The 20,929-nt window shown below is 37.2% G+C and overlaps 1 protein-coding gene across 1 annotated transcript in view; it reads right to left on the reverse strand.

The window, feature by feature from the left end:
- Positions 1 to 14,159, reverse strand: part of LOC131039516 (uncharacterized) — a 44,331-nt gene extending 30,172 nt beyond the window's left edge. Inside the window, exons 1-6 of the mRNA XM_059220816.1 lie at positions 13,908 to 14,159; positions 13,161 to 13,225; positions 12,125 to 12,206; positions 5,841 to 5,946; positions 5,529 to 5,659; positions 3,284 to 3,389 (exon numbers count right to left, since the gene is read on the reverse strand). Coding sequence (XP_059076799.1) covers positions 3,284 to 3,389; positions 5,529 to 5,659; positions 5,841 to 5,946; positions 12,125 to 12,206; positions 13,161 to 13,225; positions 13,908 to 14,159 — 742 coding nt within the window. The remainder of the gene's footprint in view (positions 1 to 3,283; positions 3,390 to 5,528; positions 5,660 to 5,840; positions 5,947 to 12,124; positions 12,207 to 13,160; positions 13,226 to 13,907) is intronic.
- Positions 14,160 to 20,929: the final 6,770 nt, after the last annotated feature.

Here is a 20,929-nt window from a genome sequence, read left to right on the forward strand (position 1 = left end):
GAATTTCTTGTTCAATTCATCCTTGATTTCTTCCTTGCCTTAGAAATTGTTTTTTCCACCTTCAATTCATCCGGGCGTGGAATTCATGTTGTGAAAGAATTCCCCTTTGAAAAGAAATTTGTTCCTTACCCCTGAGGAAGGAAATTCTTCATGCCTTAGCCAATCTTCATCAAATGTCGAATCCTCCATGACCCCTCCATTTTGGCACCCTGCTAAGTGTTTGGGCGGAATTTCACTATGGAGGAGGAATTTCATCAAATGTTGAATCCTCCACGACCCCTCCATTTTGGCGCCCTGCTGAGTGCTTGGGCAGATTTTGGCCATGAAGGAGGAATTTGATGTTTTCTACCAATTCAGGACATGTACATAAGTATAAGTGGTATCTTCAATATGTCTTTTTCCTTTCTTATACTTTAAGTTATATTTCATATATATTGTCAGGATGTTTGAGAGTGGTTTCAGGTCCCTAGGAATCATAACGCAAATTCTGGATTTTGGAAGATCTTTCAAATTTTCAAACTTAGTCAAATTTTAGGCCATTTTCGGATCAGGATGACATTGGTGGATTGATGTGAATTTCCAGACTTGATGATTTTGCATGCTTTCCTCTTCTGGAATAGGAGTTCCAAACTTAACCATTTTTTTGATCCAACTTGTCTTTCTTCTGACTCTTCCGGATTTAGAAATGATCTTTAGGAACGTTCAGTCTTCAACATCTTCAGGGATGCTCAGTTTTCAGTGTTTTCCTGTGAAGACCCTGCCAAAAATAGATTTTCCCAAATAGTAAGTGTTTCAAAATGTCAAGGTTTGGGCAAAATATGTCAGGAAAGCACTTACTAAAAATAGAAATTACTAAAAATAGTAAGTTTGATTTTTGGCAAAATTAGACCATCTAGGAGGCAATGAAACTTACTAAAAATAGTAAGTGCTCAGAATTTGCTCAAATTTTACTAGGAGGTTCCTTGAAGGGTCCTGATTCCAGTTCTAAGTTCAATTTTTTCAAAACCCTAAAAGAAACCCCTAAAATCTAGGATTGAAGGCAGAAACCCTAAAATTAACAAAACAAGTCCTAGACTAAACCAAATTTACTCAAACGAAAAGCAGACTTAATCAATATGACCCCAAACAATTGCAAAGCAGAGAGACTGACGAGACTGCTGCGAAAAGACCCAAAAAACGCAAGCCTGAAGACCAGGAGGGCCTAAAAAGTAGGGGTCCCATTTGCAATGGGGCGATGTGTGAAAACATCACAACAAGACCCTTATGCCTCCCTCCTTTGGAAGGAGAGGTAGTTTGCAACAAATATCACTCACCTCTCAATTTTTCTCTTCACAAAAAACAAGCTTATGCCTCTTCCTCTATTATTGTGGGAGAGTATCATCCACCATAGATGGGTATGAGCTCAATTTTTGCTGAAAATAAATAGAAGGGCTCGTTTTTTTACAGTAAAAAACTGAGTTTACACTTCTCCCTCCAGGGTAATTATATTGAGAGGGAGGGGTGAACTTATACCTCCCTCCAACCTAATTATATTGAGAGGGAGGGGAGAACTTATACCTTATCAAACACTTTTGTTGTGGAAATATTCTCAATCACACCAACAAGAGAAACGCCATTCTCATGCTTCCAAAATCCATACTAATATTCTATACATTACACTCATGCCATCCAAGCTACACTTGAATTGTTCTTGGTACTTGAACCACAATACAAGCACAAGTGGTGGCACAAAGAACAATGCATCAAATTAGCTAGTAATCTTAACGTACTATTATTGATATGAACATTCAATGGTATGTATCAATTTATGTAAAGTACCCTAGCTAGATTGACCCAAAACCCAAAAATTTTACACATTCATTTAAATTAACTGTTTGCATTGAATTCTAAATGTATAAATTTCTGATTATATATATATATATATCCTCATTAAACTACTGTCACAGAATTACAGAGTAACTTCCGGTTTTCTAACCTCTTGATCAGCTACAGCCACTCACAGAATTCTATGTGCTCTTTATACATACATTTCGGAGTTCAGAATAACTTCCAGCTCCATTGCTCAGCCTCAAGATTCTCTGACACACCGAGATGTTGTTTGCTACTAGGTTGTTCCCCTGCTGTTGTGCAATGCTTGGCAATATCTCAGAATTAAACATCATAGACCTGAGTCATGTTGCATTCCACACACCTGGTATGATGAAGGAATGGTGTTTTTTATATAGTTTATAGAGCAATTTAATAATCTGAAGCACTGGAATGCATCAAACACAGTCTCACAATTCCCAGAAACTATACACGCTGCCCACCGACTATGACAAGACCCCACGTGAACTATGGATAGTCTAAGCATCTGAAAAACATCAAACTCGTCTTTTTGTGAGCAGGAGGAAGATTTTGAAATTCCACGCACTCCTCAAAGAGTAGTGATTACCTTTATGTCCATTGCCAAGAACATGAACTATTTATTCGACCAGCATCATGGTCAAATTAAATACCTACCGAAACTACTTCCAGAGTCCGCTCTTGCCACAGCGTCCACTCTGCCTTATCTTTAGCCAAGAAAGATGATTTTTAAACTCACGCCTTCAAGATATTTGAAGCGCTGGATAAAATATATGCACAGTTGACGCCCTTTGAAACAATCTCACACCTGAGAATGGCAACCTTTGCTATAAAGAAGAACCTGTGCTAGGAGATAAGGTACCTCAACCAGCATAGACAAGGAGGCTACGTCCAAATAAGAATACCCACGAACAGGTAATACATTCATGCCAAAGAAAAGAGCTGCAGTCAATTCTGGGATTACACATCGACCAATTTGTAGATTCAAATTCCACGGCTTCTTCATCCAGTTGTTTCTATTCGCCCTTGTATTCCTTTATTAATCTCATGGCATCCAAGTATTATAGTCTACTCCTTGGTTAATGATAGCAAATAAAATTATGTGTTTCCTTCCCAAGGCCACGCACAAACTAATACCTGTATATAATATATTATATTAAAAATAACTAAATTTATAAACATTTTTGTTTTGGTATTGAAGATTTGAGTATTCATGGAAAGAAACAAAGTTCTCTATGCGTATTTACTATCTAGTATCAACCATATTGTGCATTTTTCTTATAATCTTTAACCTCCTTAAAAATGAAAGTTTACTTATCAACATAAGTCTTAGTATATTTGATATTTCCTATAATTCTTAGCCAACTCAAGCATGAAATATAAACATAAGGCTCACCATATTTGAGAGTTAAGAGGTTATACATGAACAGAAACATACCCATACTTGGTGAATCTGAGAGTTGGAGATTATGGCTTCCAGGAGGTTGGTTAAACCCATAACATATTGCCATGTACATCACTGACCTTGCTATATCACCCCTGACCTACAATTAAATCTTACGTACATGAAATCTTTAATCATTAAGGCCATTTAAAACAAGAATTCTATTCCACAATAAACTGTATGAAATAAAATGAATTGACAATAAGAAACCAACGAAGCTTGCAATAACACAAACTCTTACAAACATACCATCAGAAATTTTTACAGATTCTCTCAACATACACCTTGGGTAAAAGCAACAATAAATTGAAAAATTCTAAAGTACTATAAGTAATATATTACTGTAATCATTGTGTGAAATAGCATGAGAAATGCATTAATAATATCAGCAGAACTCTGTCAGATGATAAAATACAATTGATAAACTAAAAGCTAATTTAAAGGCCATTGAAACAGGAGTTTTGAATTACATCTTGGTCACCGCAACATGGTTTGGCAAGTAACCATGATGCCAGGAAGTAATTTCAGGAACAGGTTATCATTCATAGCTTTTTAAAACCTCTAGGTTTGACTGTAGAATTGTGAGAAACAGCTGAAAAAGATTCTTATTAAGGAATTTGACTTTCCCGTCTATAAACAGCTGCACTGTTCATTGTACGGCTTCATGTTGGTTGATACTCTGTGAATGCTTAAGCTACTCTATCTCCAAGTTCTCTAATGTTCAGATATTTTGACACTTAATTCCATCAATCCTCTCCACTTCTTTCATTCTGTTGCTCTTCATTTTGACGATTGTATATTCTATACAGTTGTACTGTCTGTGAATAAAATTAGTGATTTACAGGATCTCTGGTGCCTTAATGTAAATCAGGGCTCCACCTATCTATTTGGTGATGCTGAATACTTTATCACTTTTGAATTCTACAAATTTTGTGGATATTATATGCTCTTTAAATGATTTTAATGCTATATAACACACAATTAAAAAATATGATGGTTTATAATTATAAATTCTACAGTTATAGATTAAGTCGTAAGTGCTTCTTTTGTCTCTGCAATTAAGATTGAGGAATTCCATTACACAATAACTTTGAATTTGTGCAAATTCAAATTAACAAACCATCTTTCACATTGAAAATTTTAATAAATAGAGAGGTTGAATTGGTTCAAAACTTTGAGAAGAATTTATTATTTATTGTATGTCACCGAAAAGTGGTAGGACCTAACAGACCCTCTTAACAACCTAATAAACTGTCCCTCTAACAATAACTGAAGCAGCCTTCTCCACAGTTTCACTTATTTTCTACTTACCTAAGCTCTCAAGTCTTCTGATCTAGCTGCCCTCTACCAGCAGAGGAGGCCTTCGGGACCAGATTAAGCAACAGTCCTATTAAAATGCAGCAGAATTGACAGACACAACCTAGCAGCTTAAGGGGTTTCTCCAATAGCACGCAACAAGAACTATACTACCCAACTTCCCAGTATACAAAGGAAATGAATGCTTCCTTCAAACAGCTGAACCTCCTAAGATATCATACTTGAGTCCAAGACAGAATCTCCCTACTTGATTTAGGTTTCACACAATCCTATTCATTATTATGTGCATTAATAAAATTTTCATGCGAGTTCATTTTTTTTTGAATTCTTACAAATCCCTTCCCTTGGATACCAACAAGATACATGATCAATATTCCCTCCATTATTATTTGATGCCTACAAGATAAATTTACTAACTGAGATAAATTGGTTAGTCATTAGTTAAGCAAGCAGGTGCTATATGGAACCCATAGTTACTATCACCTGGTTAAATGGGCTGTGGAACCAAGAATTATACGTAAGGGTAACATAAAGATAAAGAACGATATAGGACTAGGTTTAGAAGTTGTGCCCAAGTTGCAACTAGTAAAATAAATCATTATATAGAAACATATTCTCAACCTTAAGCAATAAATAAAGATATTTAAAATTGTTGAAATTTAATTACACCCAAACAAAGATTAGCTCCAATATACTGGAAGAGTCATTTATTGTGCTAAAGAACGTCTATTAGTGAGTTTCAAACAACCATGGCACATAGAAACTTTGAGGCCACTACTTCATAAATTCACAAGTAGTAAATGATCTTTTACTGGTGTGTCAGTGAATGAGAATTAATAAGAATTGAATGTAAACACGTGAATCCAAGTGTTAGCAACTAGTATTAAGGTATTCAAAGAAAGAATAAAAGACTGGTTTAAACCTTAGCGGGGGGCATCCAACTCTCCTTATCAGTTGCAGTATCAGGAGCAGCCTCAGGATTTGCTGGGCTCAAACAATCTGAACTACTTGGTACACACTCACCATAATATTTATTGCCCCTTGATGAATTCACTGAAAACAAACAGTAAGCTTGAATTTGAGAGTGAAATGTAATCAAAAGTCAAAACAACAAACTACAATGTTTCTGGCTTGTTACATTTATTTAACGCACTTAAATCTTCCGAACAGTTCATGATCTTAGTTCTCTATATTTTTAACAAACTAAACATATAATGATGTGCACTTTATATACCATTCATATCTGCCGGATGCAAATTATGCAGATCAGTCAATTCTGGTTCTGTAATCAACCCATAGGACCGAGGCCATAAATGCTCCCCTGAAAATCGAGCTAAATGTAATCAATACACACTAATATCAATAATTTGATGTGTAATGTACCTTAAGCAGTCTTACAAGCTTCCAAAGAATATAGAAGCTGACAACATTCATATACTTAAAATGCAACAGTCCAATAGTGTTTTGATTAATAGCAATTAATATCAAGGATTATTAGAGGCCAAAAGTAGCCCTTTGAAATTTGATATTCAACATTTCAACATGTTTATCAATTGATTATCGATGACATTACCTGTTGACATATATAAGCAGTTCTTGCCAACATTCGCCTGAAAGCTCTTCTCCCAATAGAGTCATATAAGTAATTACCAAGTCAATTTTAAAGCCATATGGTTCTGCTGCATCTATTTAATTAGCCTTTTTCTCCGAGATTTGAGGTGGTGAAAGTAGTGATATATAATTATAATGTACCTTATTTACCATATCAAAAACAACTGTATCCTCAATAATCTGTTTATTATTTGAGTGTGTTCTAACCTTCTGAAAAGGTATACTGTATAAGTTCGTTTAGATTTTGACAGTTCAACATTCAATAATTCACCTTAATATGTTCATTGTAATTGACAAATCAAGTAAATGTCCTTGCTATTAATATGATTCAACATAACTGCAACACTTGTGAGGAACCCTGAGCAAAGTGTGGTATCAGAGATGAAAGTTTTAAATTCTCTACATTCTGAGTATTTTCTATTTTGGTCAATATGAGACTACAGGTGTTCTTGACCGAGATGCTTAGATTTGGACCGAAGACTCTCTGTTGTTTACATTTTCCATTCCTTTAATCGGAAACTTTATTATACTAATCTATAATTAGATATCTTCATCAGTTTAACTAGTTGGAGATATCTAAATGTATGTTGTGAAATTGGCTCTCGAAGGAATATAGTTTTCCTTTTGTAGAGTCACATTTCCTCCATTACAATTGGATATGCCAACAATGTCAAAGGATGTCGGCCAATGGATCCTAGACATGAGCTCTTCATTGAATGCAATGTGCGTATTGAGGAAAGCTCTCCTAGCTCATCCTCTCATCTCCCTTCCTCCTCTATGGATTTAGATCTAAGTTACCGGTTCGGGTCCGGATTCAGGTATGGATTCGCGGGTTCGGCAAAAAAAAAAAATTCTTGGGTACGGGTACGGGTTCGTCCGTACATATATACATATATTAATTATAAATTTATATATATACACATATATTATATATATTTTCAATATATACAATCCATACAAAAATAATTTTTTATTGTTTTTTGACCCGTGGGCCCCGTTTTTGGGAACCCACGGGCCTGGGTTCACCCGGGTCCTCCTAGATTCACCTGGGTCCTCCTGGGTTCCACCCGGGTCCTTCCCAGGTGGCCAGGTTCCCTGTGGGTCCTGCCCCGACCACCTGGGAAGGACCCAGGTCGAACCCAGGCCGGACCAAGACCGGGCACGAACCAGGACCCGGACCCAAGCGAAAACCACAAGAACCGGTAACTTAGATTTAGATGATAGTGACCTAGAGGATTTTCCAAAAGCTTCATCTACTTGTAGAGTTGATCATAAGGTTTCATCTTCCTCTTCACAGAGTTTAGATTCACCTCCTCCATCCCCTACTTGGCCTCGTTGAGCTCATCAAACAATTTTGTATAAAAGTACTCTTGTTGGGGATCTTGCAAATACTCAAAGAACTCGGTCACAACACCAAGACATTCCATATTCCTACATCACTACAGCTTCAGATTCACAATCATTCGTGAAGCATCTGGTATTGCTGAGTGGGATTCAGCAATGAAAGAAGAGTACAACTCTTTGATTCATAATAAAACAAGGGATCTTGTTCCACTTCTTATGGGAAGAAAATTGGTTGGGTGTAAGTGGATCTATCGAACCAAATTTGTCGTGGATGGATCAGTTGACAAGTATAAAGCACAACTTGTGGACAAAGGTTTCTCGCAAGTACCTAGTATTTACTACATTGAGACCTTTGCCCCCATCACCAAAATGAACTCCATTTGCTTGATACTTGCTATTGCTACAACTCATGATTGGGGTGTACATCAAATGGATATGACGAGTGTGTTTCTTCATGGAGATCTACATGTGGAGATTTACATGGAGCAACCATAAGGATTCATTCAATATTCTTCATTGGTTTGCAAACTAACAAAGCATCTATGGCCTCAAATAGGCCTAGACCCTTTTCTTCTCTGAATTGGGTTCTCTAAATGCCACTTAGATCCAAATGTCTATATCCTAAGAAGAGAGGATTCTCTTCTCTACTTGGCTCTCTATGTTGATGACTTGGTTGTCACTAAGAACACTAAATGTATCATTCTAGGTGTTAAGACTACTATACATGATAGATTTACAATGACTAACTTCGGTCAGACCTCTTATAGGATCTCTCTTGCACAACCCAAGCATTCTCTTGATATCTTGGTTCGTTTTCATATGATTGATTGTAAGCCTACAACAACTCTGTTTTTGTCTAGTGTCAAACTTGAGGTGAAGTATTCCACACCATTGGTTGATGGCACTTTGTATCATCAACTTGTTGGTATTCTCATCTACCTGACTCATACTTGCCCCAACATTTCCTTTGCAATTGCATTGTTTCACATTTCATGACGAAGCCACGTGAGCTTCATTCGAAAGTTGCCAAACACATCTTGACCTACATCCAAGGCACTCACAAGCACGAGATTCACTATGCAGTATGCATAAGTTCAGACTTGATTGGATCCACAGATTCTGATTGGGTTGGTGATCTTGATGGTCACAAGTCCACATCTGGCTACAATTTTCATTTTGGTTTCAATCCCATTCGTTGGCAGAGCAAGAAGCAACATGCTATTACTCTCTCTTTAACTAAGGCTGAGTATTGGGGGTTATTAATGCCACCATTAAGGCTAATTGGCTTCAATATATCCTCACTAATCTTGGCATCAGTTTTCAGAAGCCATTAGTCATCTACTATGACAACCAAGGCACCATCTAGATCTCGAAGAACCAGGTCCATCATCAGCAAAAACCAAATACTGTAAGATCCATACGCATTTTCTTTGAGAGTTGATTCAAGAGCAAGTCATTGATTTGTGCTACTGTCCTTCCACAGAGCAGGTTGCATATATCTTCACCAAACCCTTAACTGAGAGCAAATGTGTTCATCTCCAATATCTCTTAGGGGTGCAAGAAATGTCTTTTGGGGGGATCACTACGACCTTCTTCATTCATCCTCTCATGGAAGGGAGCTTTTTCGCACTGGATGTTCTCCTTCTTATATAGTTGTTGGGATCTTTTTATGTAGGTACCTCACCATGCCTTGTAGCTGAGACCCGTCTTTGTCCACATTTCCCTAAGTTGTACTTAAGAGTGGTGCTAGTGTGAATAGTGTACTTTATCTAACTAGTTCATTTCCTAGCTATTTATCCACATAGGTCCTTTTTACACTAGATTAAGTTTACTTAGGGATAAGGTTGTTGGGCTTTAATGACATTGAGTTGTCACATGTCATCACACCTCATAGGATGACAACACTTGTCATGATCTTATTACATCTTGAATCTCACTTTGGCTTATACAACCAAGGGGTTCCCTTTATAATCTCAATCTCATGCTCATTGTAAGCTTTGTATTCTCTTGAGTAGAATACAATTTATTCTTGCTCATTTTTTATTTCTATATTTGTTTTCCTTCACTCGTTTGCATTCCTTGGTAGCTTTTCAACCAAATCTTACAAGGTGAACAACACATGAAGAAAAGTTCTATGGTCACTAGGAAGATTTCCATCAAAACTAAAAAAGTTGTGAGAAGAAATGAGCACATCATGTAGGTCATGAGCTAGACCACCAAATCAGCATTAGATGTTTATTTCAACACATGCAAGTTTGGGTGCTTATAGACATAGTATTTTCCATCACAATTTGGACAACATTCTCCACACCCACCTCATTCAACATATTGCATAGAGTCTCAACATGTTTCACTTCATTGGAGGCATCAATTGACTTCGAAAACACCAATTGTCCACCTAAAATGACTAGAAAGCTAATTGATGTGTGGTTTCTTCCTTTATACAAAATGGTACAGCTCTTTTTGTTCCAAACTTTCTTTTGTTCTTCCACTATAACTTAGTGTATCTTGCAACATCCTACAACAAGACCCCATTCAAATCATATGGGCTTGGTGCTTTGAACCAGTTTTCTACAATGGTAAATGCATTGATCATTGGCTCTTCAATTGGAAATTCTCACAGCATTAAACAATATTTTGCTCTAGTACCAAAATTGGTACATACCAGCCTAACCTCATGATGTTTCTCCTAGTTCAACATGGTACCTTCATCAAAGGTTGTGCACTAAGACTATTATGAGGAACAAAGAACCCATGTGATTTTATTGGCACCCAGCTGCAACTATTTGCAGTGGAAAAGCTTCATACTTGTAGGCCAAGGCAAGAACAACTACATCAATCTCCAACTATAGAGGAGAATTCAACACAAATACTTTTCTCTTTGTTATCGACTTCTTTTCTATTTTCTTCTTAAACAAAGCAAAAAGAGCCTTAATTTCTCATGTAACCCCAAGCTCCGCTGAATTATAGTGCTAATCTTGGCCAAGGATATGTGCAAGGTGACATTTGAAGTAATTGATGCTTCTTGTCATTCACAACCCTAAATAATTGCACTATACTATTCTTGCCTCTATAGCTAGTGTGCAATGACTCCAAGCAGAAACCCTAAGCTTCCCACTACTTCAATTGCTTGTCAATGCCACATCTCTATCAAACAATTGAAACCCTAGAAAAAGGGGAAAAAAAGAACTTTAAACATTGCAAACCCTAGCTCTTAAACAAGGAAATTATAGAAAAAAATTAGAATGAAATGATAAAAAGAATAAATTTAAATTAAAAGAAAATGAAATGGTAAGACCCCAATATGCTAAGAAGAATAAAACTCAAAACATTCAAAAAAAATTAAAAAATAAAGAGCTAATTATATTTCAAATGCAATCAAAAATTTCAGAATCAGTCCACGTCACTAGAAATCAATTTAAGTCACCCAAAAATCAAACAAATCTTGTCAAATTGTCAAAAGAATGGAAGTATATAGGAGAAATGTAAAAAAGAGGGTTCTTTGCTTCATGGACTATCTTTTTGCACCATCAAGAAATTTTTTTGTACAAACTTGCTAAAAATCACAAACTTCATGGTGAATAATTGGCAAGCACTCGCCAGCAATTTTTCAATGAGTGACTTGTCAAGCAGTTTCCACTCATGATTTAGTGAGTCACTCGCCAAAAATTTAATTTATGCTAGATGCCACATCTGGATTCTATATTGAAACAATGGAGAAGATTCTCCACACACAACATAATTGATGAAGCCGAGAAGGCATCTTCTGCATATGGAAGTTGGCTTTGCAAAATGTACATATCTAGAATGCTCAAGGACAACAGAAAGATATAAAGACATTCCTGATTTGGATGAAGTGGAGTCAATAAATAAGTACCATTTATCTAGGGTAAGAAAAAGCCCATGCATTTGACAAATGGAAAGTGTACCGCTCTTCTAAGAGTTGAATCCTTTAAAAGTTGACTACTTCTTGATGGGGCTTTCTCTATATTGATACTTTACTAAATATTGTCAATTGCTTGATTACTTCTGAAATTTGTAATTGATCTTATCCTGGAAGCAACTCTTACAGGGATGTGGTAGCTAATTTTTATAAGTTGATATATCATATGCATATCACTGCATTGTCTTGTAAGGAGATAGATAGTGTAAGATCCCCTATCCTTTGGTTTTCATTTTTTCAGTTTTGGTTGTTCAACACTTTGTCAAACACTCGGCATGTATTTGTCTTGAAGTCTGATTTTCTGAGTTTTTCTTGAGATTATGATTTGTGTTGAAGTAGATATTGAAAAAACAATAAAGCAGAATGACTATAATGCAACTCTTAAACTAACAGCAGCAATATTGAAGACTAGATATTTTATAACAACTTGAACATTCACTCTCTATTCTAAAACAATAATACTGAAAATACTACAGCAGATTCTTCAATGTTTTCTCAGTTAAATTTGCCAATACAATGTATATGTGCATACAAGAATCGCTTCCCGGTCTTCTATTGACCATTAAATGCACTAACAGCAATAAATAACCCTAGATGGCATTCTCCAGATGATTGTAGACCTGTACATCACTGGCCCAAGCAAGTACGGCAACCTCCAGCTGAACTTTGACTTGGTCTGGCACCCTTAAGGAAGTTTCATACCTGTACGGCCCAACATGAGCAAACACAACAATATGGCCAGCAAGGAATAGCCAATATGGTACAGCCTAGCAATGTGTCTTATTGTCAACCCAACGCCTTCTATAAATGTGCCCAAATCTGGTCTAAGATGTTGAAACCCATTTTGCAATATGACCAGCAATTAGAAATAGTCCTTCTTGGCTCAATGTGTTTACTGGAGTGAAACACCATTAATCCTCCTGACTATATCTTGCAACAGCAAGAAGAATGTCATTCATGAGGGACTTCGTCCTCACAAACCCTCAAAGATAAACTCTCCAACAATTTCACAAATTTCTTATTCAATCCAGCCTGCCTGAAAGTGAGCTCTTGGAAATCTTTTATAATGCTCTCATAAGAGCTCATTCACTCATTTTACCAATGTGGGATAAATAAACATTACTCCCCATTTAAATTGTCTCCAATGTGTTATTAAATAAAGGGACCTTTAATATTTAAATATTTCCAACTCGACTCTGGTCCCCACATTAATAAAATTAAATATTTATATTTAACTTTAGAACTTAAACTTTATCAATGCATAAATAAATCATATCAATGATATTAAAATCTCCAGTTGATATTAATCATTTACCATCTACATGATACTGCCACTGATGACCCAGACCTGGCCCAATTGACTTACTATAAATAGTATCCCGAAAACACATCAAAACACCTCAAAATCGTTTGCAACTGAAACTGTCTAGGCCAAATATCCTCAAGATCCCTTAAATGTCATAGTTAGCCTACGAGACAATGAAAAAATAGGCTAACAACAACATCATACAAAGTGTACTAGAAAGGGGACATTACAGTCCGCCCTTCCCAAAATTGCTTGTCCTCAAGCAATTCCAATGCAGCCCCAAGATCACTATGTTGAACCAAACTGAAACTGAGTATGATCCTAGGGTTCCAAATCAACTTGGCAGATACGTTGCACCATCTTCTCCAAGCACTATCCTGCTAAACACCTGTACAAGAGACCTCTTGAACTCAACCTAAAAGAAGAGCAATCCAAAACTGCGAAAATTCGGTCAAGTCCTCTGAGAATCGCCCTTTGAAGATCCCAATTCTAGGCACGACAGGAGGAAGCTTGAGAAATTCATCATAAACTATCTCATTCCCAACACCTTGCATTCCTCCAAAAACAACTGATACTAAATACCAATCTGTTGTTCCAAAGATGAGTACAATTTGAAATCAAGCAGTAATAATAATTGGGTGCCCAAACATCCAACCTACGCTCAAACAAATTAACCAAATCAGTCATCATCCTCAATGGAGATGCAAAAATGGCTCTGTCATTAAGTTGATTGGACTGAAAGTGCTTGAATCTACAGCTGTGCAATTCCGAATTTTCAAGTTGCAACATTTGCAAAGAGAAATTGTCACTGCAGGACTGAAAAACCTTGGCCGGAATAAAATTTTTGCTTGTACTCCTAGCCAATCCATTTGCAATAATTAAAATGGGCTTCTATGAATTCTGAAAGAAGAGGTAGCAACAACAACAAATTACTTTGAGTCCCTGGCTTCCCATATCAAAATGTAGAACCTGCTATAAGAGATGAAGAAGTTTATCAACCAATTACCCTAAAGTAACCATCCTTGCATGTAGGACATCAAGACAACGTGAAGATGAACTCCCATATGCCAATAAACCAACACAAATGGCCACCAAACCTTGCTGTCATAACTCTGATCAGCAGCATAGATGATATCAAACATGTCATCAAACCAATGCCAATCAAAGAAAATCACTCCACACTCCATCTCTATCCAAAAGAGATACCCCTCAACATTCCCATACTGCTGTATCGCCAATGTAGTCAATGCAAAATCAAGAAGTTCTGTATGATTCCAAACAGGACAGCCACTAGTCCGTAAGGAATCAAAGAATATGAAGTCTCCAATCAACAAAGATATGGCTGTCATATCAAGAGAAATAGGTAACAAACTCAAAAATGAAGTATGTATGTCATCACTAAACACATACAACTCGAGTGGCTGGCCCACTAAGAGAGTCATCAACCAAACCACTATCACCATCATGAGAACAATCAACTATCTCAACTAGAAACTCTAGATTAGGCAACTCATGTCTCCCATCATCAAAAGAATGGAGAATATCAAGAATATTTTGAAGGTGAAGCTTGGCTTGTTGAGCCACAATCTTAGCTTGTTTTTCTTTTTCCAACCATTCTTCTTTCCAAACTTGGGCATGTCCTATATCAGCTGCAACAAAATGTATAAACTCGCTCCTATGACAAGGGACATCATCAAAATTACCATGTACCATAATTGCCTCTTGTAGTCCATCAATAGGAGAAACTGCACCATTACTTTCTTCATGATTATTGGTGGCAACATTATGAGAAAGGTGAGATATGTTACTGCTGTTCTCAAACTGAAAGTTAAAACTGATTTCAACTTTTGTGTCCTTGTCTATGAGATCTTCCTTGGAATGATGAGAAATTTTCATATCATTGTGGCTTGAATGCACCTTATATTCCCCATAGTTATCACACACAATTTGGGTACCATCATAGGAAGATTCCATAACGCTATCCACCCCTTGTAACAAAGTTGTTGCCTCTTGATGAAGGAAAGAAGTATAATTGTTGTCATTCAAACTAGAATTATTGTCATGTATTTGAGCCATGTTTTTGACCCCTTTAAGTGCATCGTCATTGCAAATTTCATGACCGACACTTGTAAACTTGTCTTCATGAGTATTCCCAAGTGTAAGAGCTACAATATCAAGAGGAGGATGTAGATTATCGCTTTCCCAACTCAGACTTTTGGGATCCTCTTCTTTGCTTCCGCTGGAATCATCAAACATCACCAAATCTTGACTTGTCTCATGTCCTTCCCATGTGATTAGAGGTGGTAGTGTCTCAAATAATTCTTCTTCAAATAATGTCACAAAACTGCCAGGTATTTCCTTGTGAAGCTCTTCAATCCTTTCATTCACTTGTTCAATTTCTATGCCCCTTGCATTGTCATTTTGCACCATAGAAGTGCCGGCTATAGAGGACTGATTTTCTGATTTAGATGATGAAGAATGTGCCAAACTCAATTCCAAACAAAGTTCATCAATCTGATTTTCTGCTTTTTGTAGGGCCACTTGAGTAGTCTCCAAGGAATTCTTTGTATTCATAAGCTCATAGGTAAGATTGTCAACTTCTTCTTTCCTTCCCAATGCATCAGAGTATATTTCAGCCAGATTGAGGAGATGGTCTCGATCCGAGAGAAGATATAAATAATCTGATTTCATTTTCTTCATAGCTTCCTTGATCATCTATAAGTGAGAAGGTTCTTCTTCAAGTCCCTTTTGTCTTCTCTCAAGTTGGATCTTCCAAAGGTGATCTTCAACCATCTTATGAGTGTTATCAAAATGTGATAATGCTGCAACAATCTTATTCTCATTGACCTTCAATTGGTTCACCAATTTATGTGACTTACGAGGCTTATGAACTCCATCTGCTTCACATGATGAATTTTCTGATTGGCCTTGAAGAACTTGGTTCTCACAATCAACTGCCTCTATGATATCTTCTTGGCACACTTGTTGATCTAAAACTTGGGCAGCGTTAGGCCCAAATATAGAATTGTCTTCATCATCATTTGGTGTCAAAATACTAATAGGCTCATCTAATTCAACTATCCCATTAAATGGGGTCATGCACCTTTCATTTAGAAATAGTAATGAAATAGTGGAACAACATTAGAATCACATTTAGAATCATCAAGAGTACCCATCATCTCACCAATTTTGTCAAGCCTAACCTCCAAGTTACCCACAAAGAAACTAATGCAATCCATACCTGAAGAAACAATTGATTCTTCCTTGATTTCTTGAACATGAAGAAGCTACTTTATCCTCATTTTACAAGCATCAGGCCCATCTGAAGCAATTTCTTCTTTCCCAAACTTTCCTTCTATGCCTTTTTCTTCTACTAACACCTTAACCATTTCCCTTGTGCATAAGTGATTAGGCTCCCAAGCCTCTTTGCAAGAAAAGCAAACATTTTGTCTCTGTAGTTCATTCTTATTGATATCACGATTTTTTTCACTAAAAGAGTCATTTTCATTAATTTCTTATTTCTTTTTGAAGATGGATCTAAACCAACCAAGATGCTCACAGAAGTACTGAAGATCTTCTAGTAGCTCTTCATAAGTCTTCATCATTCTGATTAACCCTTCAAGATGGTAGGATACACTTGCTCTGATACCACCGTAAGATCCCCTATCCTTTGGCTTTAATTTTTTCAGTTTTGGGTGTTCAAGACTTTGTCAAACACTTGGCATGTATTTGTCTTGAAGTCTTATTTTCTGAGTTTTTCGTGAGATTATGGTTTCTGTTGAAGTAGATATTTAAACAACAATAAAGTAGAATGACTATAATGCAGCTCTTAAACTAACAGCAGCAATATTGAAGACTAGATATTTTAAAACAACTTGAACATTCACTCTCTATTCTGAAACAATAATACTGAAAAGACTACAGCAGATACTTCAATGTTTTCTCAATTAAATTTGCCAATATAATGTATATGTGCATACTAGAATCGCTGCCCAGTCTTCTATTGACCATTAAATGCACTAACAACAATAAATAACCCTAGACAGCATTCTCCAGATGATTGTAGACCTGAACATCGCTAGCCCAAGCAAGTACGGCAACCTCTAGCTGAACTTTGACTTGGTATGGCAACCTGTTGATGTGTTTTTTATGCACATGCAAACACAAAATAAAATACCAATGTATCTTATCCTCTCTTGAACAAAGTTTCTCCGAATGCTGAAGATTTCGCCTAAGGATCAATCGAGGCAACACCAAGGTTCTGGTATGTAGGGTCTCTATGTGTGGATAAGCTCTGTGGTTTGATCTGATTTTGCTGGAATCACAAGGGGACTTACATTCGACTGCTTGAGCGTCTGATTTGCTGGAACTTGAATCCTATCTACTGGTTGGAAGATAAAGAAATGGCAAAAGATACAGGGTTTGGAGAATCTAATCTAAGACTTAGAATGCAAGAATATAGATGAACGACTAGGTGGAATCCTACCGGGTTGGGTCTCACCATCAGGTTGAACAATCCGAAACCAACTCAGTGCAATCTTCTAAGGGAATTTTGAAGATGTTCAAATCATCACTGTCAAACACTGATCATCATTCAAGTTAATGCATGAACAATAGATGCGTAATGACTCGAGATTAAGCTCATTCAATGCCAGTTGACCACGCAGGGCACCCTTACAATCAGCAAGAGGCTAGTGGTTTGGACTAGGCGGATTCCACGCGAGTGCATTCAATCTAATTAACCATAATCTAAAATGAAGATTCAACAAGAGACCATGCATATTGCAAAGAAACGACACATTTCACCATAACTTCAATGAAAATGGAGTTCATTTACAATCAAGGCAACAATTTCTTGCCTTCTCTTCCTAATCTACTCTAATTGCTATTCTATTTTACTGACTATTCACTAACTCTTATTAGATAACTCTTAACTATTAACCTATTAACCTTTACAAATGAAGAGCCATAGCCTTATATAGGGAGCTCTTTACAATTTGATGGCTCTGATTGATTTACAATCAATGGCTAGGATTTCAGGATGAAAACCCTAATTAGGGTTTATTATAAAAAACTCCTTTAACCAATGATAAAATTACATTTCATGAGATGGACCAATAGATGTCAAGGGTAGGTGCCTTGAATTTTGTGTCATCACTGGTGAGTCAGGTACATTGAATCTAGACATGCTGATGTGGACCTATCTGACTAGAGGAACAGTGACTGGGATGCCACCTTGCCTGCATTTATGCTTGGTTGATCTTCTTCTGTCCTTGATGTACTTGATAGATGATGTACCCCCTTGTGTTTGATGAAGCCTCCTTCTTGATTTTGCATTATGGTGATAGGAAGTCATGGTCAAGTCACCTTCTTTAGTAGCTCTCTTTGTCCTGAAGTGTTTGTAAGATCTTTCTTCTGATATCGTGTGGTTTCTCTATGTGGTAGAATGAAGATCTTTGAGAATAGCCTGGTCTGTCACGTGCAACTCTTTCAATACTTGAGTCTTTAACACTTTGAGTCTTCTTTTATGCACTTGAAGTGTCCTTGATGAATGATGGAACTAGAAAAGGTCGCCCCCATCCTGGCATGATCTCCCTCGAACTTGATTTTGTTGATCTGCAAAATAAACAAAAGATGATTAAGTATAATATATTCATTCTAATATAGCATGTATTACCTTAAATCATCAACAAGAAGGCATTAAGATCAATTTTGCTTTAGACCCTCTGGAAGGATAGGACCTATAATAAAATTTCCTGGATCCTCTCCAGGGATAGGACCTATAATAAGATTTTCACTCTAGATCCTTCTCTCATGAAGACATCACATATTTGACCCTCAAAATGGTCTAAAAGAAGGATTTCGCTTTGGACCTTGGCCAAGGACAGGACCTATAAGGAATTTCGCTCTGGACCCTTTGGAAGGGTCAAGAGCGAATTTGACATTTCTGGACAAATCCTTCACATTTTGTGATCACAACTCACTCAAATGCATGCCTAGGGATACCTCTAAGCTCAATCAACCTCCATCAACGTTAGGCTTGACACAAAATTGGAAGCAAAAGAGATTTCAAGAAAATTCGCTTTGGACCCTTTGGAAGGGTCAGGAGCGAAATTTGTGATTTAGTCTTTGTTCTATCATTTTATTTGCTCCAAATCACTTCTCAAGGCAAGACTTAACATTTCTCTCTCAACAATGCCTTAGGAATCAAGATCTTGATCTCAAACATGAGCAAAATAGAAGTTTTAGGAATTTCGCTCTGGACCCTTTGGAAGGGTCAGGAGCAAAATTTGCATTTTGGGCCTAAATCCTCCACCTTTTCACCTCTCAATTGCTTCCAAGGCATGATGACATCCTAACTAAGGCTCCAAGGCACAAAATTAGTCCAAACTTGAAGCAAAGGGAGGATTCCATGAAAATTCGATCTGGACCCTTTGGAAGGGTCAGGAGCGAATTTGATCTTTTGACCTCAAATCCATCATTTCCTTCACTTTCATTCACTTCTTAAGGCAAGAATATATCATTCTTCCCTCAACTATGCCTTAGGAACAAAGATCTTGGTTTGAGCAAGGAGGAAAATAGTGTTTTAAGAAACTTCGCTCTGAACCCTTTGGAAGGGTCAGGAGCGAACTTTGTCTTTTAGGCTTAATTCACACTTCTTTTCCTCTCAACTCACCTCAAACTTGACTTATCAAATCTCCTCTTACCATAATCAAGTCAATTCGCCATCTATTTAGCTTAAAACAAGGTCCTTTAGTGCATTAGGCCCAAATAGAGAGTCCAGCTAAGGATTTCGCTTTAGACCCTTTGGAAGGGTCAGGAGCTTGAAAAATTTTTGCTCTGGACCCCTTGGAAGGGTCAGGAGCGAAATTTACATTTTGCTTGATTTTCCCTCACTAAACTCCATTCTTCATCCTTTAATCATCAAAAACAAGTCTTTGGCCTTCAAAATTGCTTGGGAATGAGTTAGTTCATAGTTTTGAGCAAGATATAATGTTTTATGGAGAAATTCTCTGTGGACCCTTTGGAAGGGTCAGGAGCGAAATATGCTCTTTTGGCTCAATTCACACTTCTTTTTCACTCCTCTTTGCTTTAGACTTGATCCTTGATCCCTTTTACTACCATGCATGACCACCATTCAATATCCCTAGTGAAGAAATAGTCTATTTGGGGAATTTCGCTCTGGACCCCTTGGAAGGGTCAGGAGCTTGAAAACATTTCGCTCTGGACCCTTTGTAAGGGCCAGGAGTGAAATTTGCAATTATGCTCAAATCCTTAACTTTTCATCACTTCACCTTGATTCACACATTACTATTCTCTCAGTCACGCCATAGGGATAAGATTTATGAAGCAAATTATGACCAAGAAGGGAGATATAAGGAAATTCGCTCTGGACCCTTTGGAAGGGTCAAGAGCGAAATTTGACATGTTAGTCTCTCCGTCAGGATTCATATATGGAATATACTTTAAGTTATATTCCATATATATTATCAAGATGTTTGGGAGTGGTTTCGGAGCTCCAGGAGTTATAATGCAAAATCTAGTTTTTGGAGGATTCTTCAATTTTCCAGACAGTCAAATTTCAAGATCGGGATGACATTCCAGACAGCCAAATTTTAGGACATTTGAGGATCAGGATGACATTCCAGACTTGTTAAGGCGAATTCGCTCTGTCCTTGATGTAAGGGATGGGACCTAGGAGGACATTATGCATTCAACCAAGGTTTGATTTAGCAACTTGAAGTGCAATCGGATAGTACACAAAAAAAAACCCTAGGAATGATCTAAATAACCCCTAATCACTCAATTGGCCTAACCTCTTGAGGAGATCCACCTGACTCAAGCAGAGCGTGTTATCCTAATGAGCCCCCTGGCGACCCTTCCATGCAAAGACTAAAGGCCAAGAACCTAAAAGACCAAGCAAACTAAACTAACCCTTGAAAGAAAAAAAAAAGGGGTCCCCATTTGCAATGGGGCGATGTGTGAATACGTCACAACACAACCTTAAGGAAGCTTCATACCTATATGGCCCAGCATGAGAAAACACAACAATACGGCCAGCAAAGAATAACCTATATGATACAGCCCACCAATGTGTTATTGTCAACCCAACGCCTTC

Source organism: Cryptomeria japonica, chromosome 5, assembly GCF_030272615.1.
Source record: "Cryptomeria japonica chromosome 5, Sugi_1.0, whole genome shotgun sequence".
NCBI lineage: Eukaryota > Viridiplantae > Streptophyta > Pinopsida > Cupressales > Cupressaceae > Cryptomeria > Cryptomeria japonica.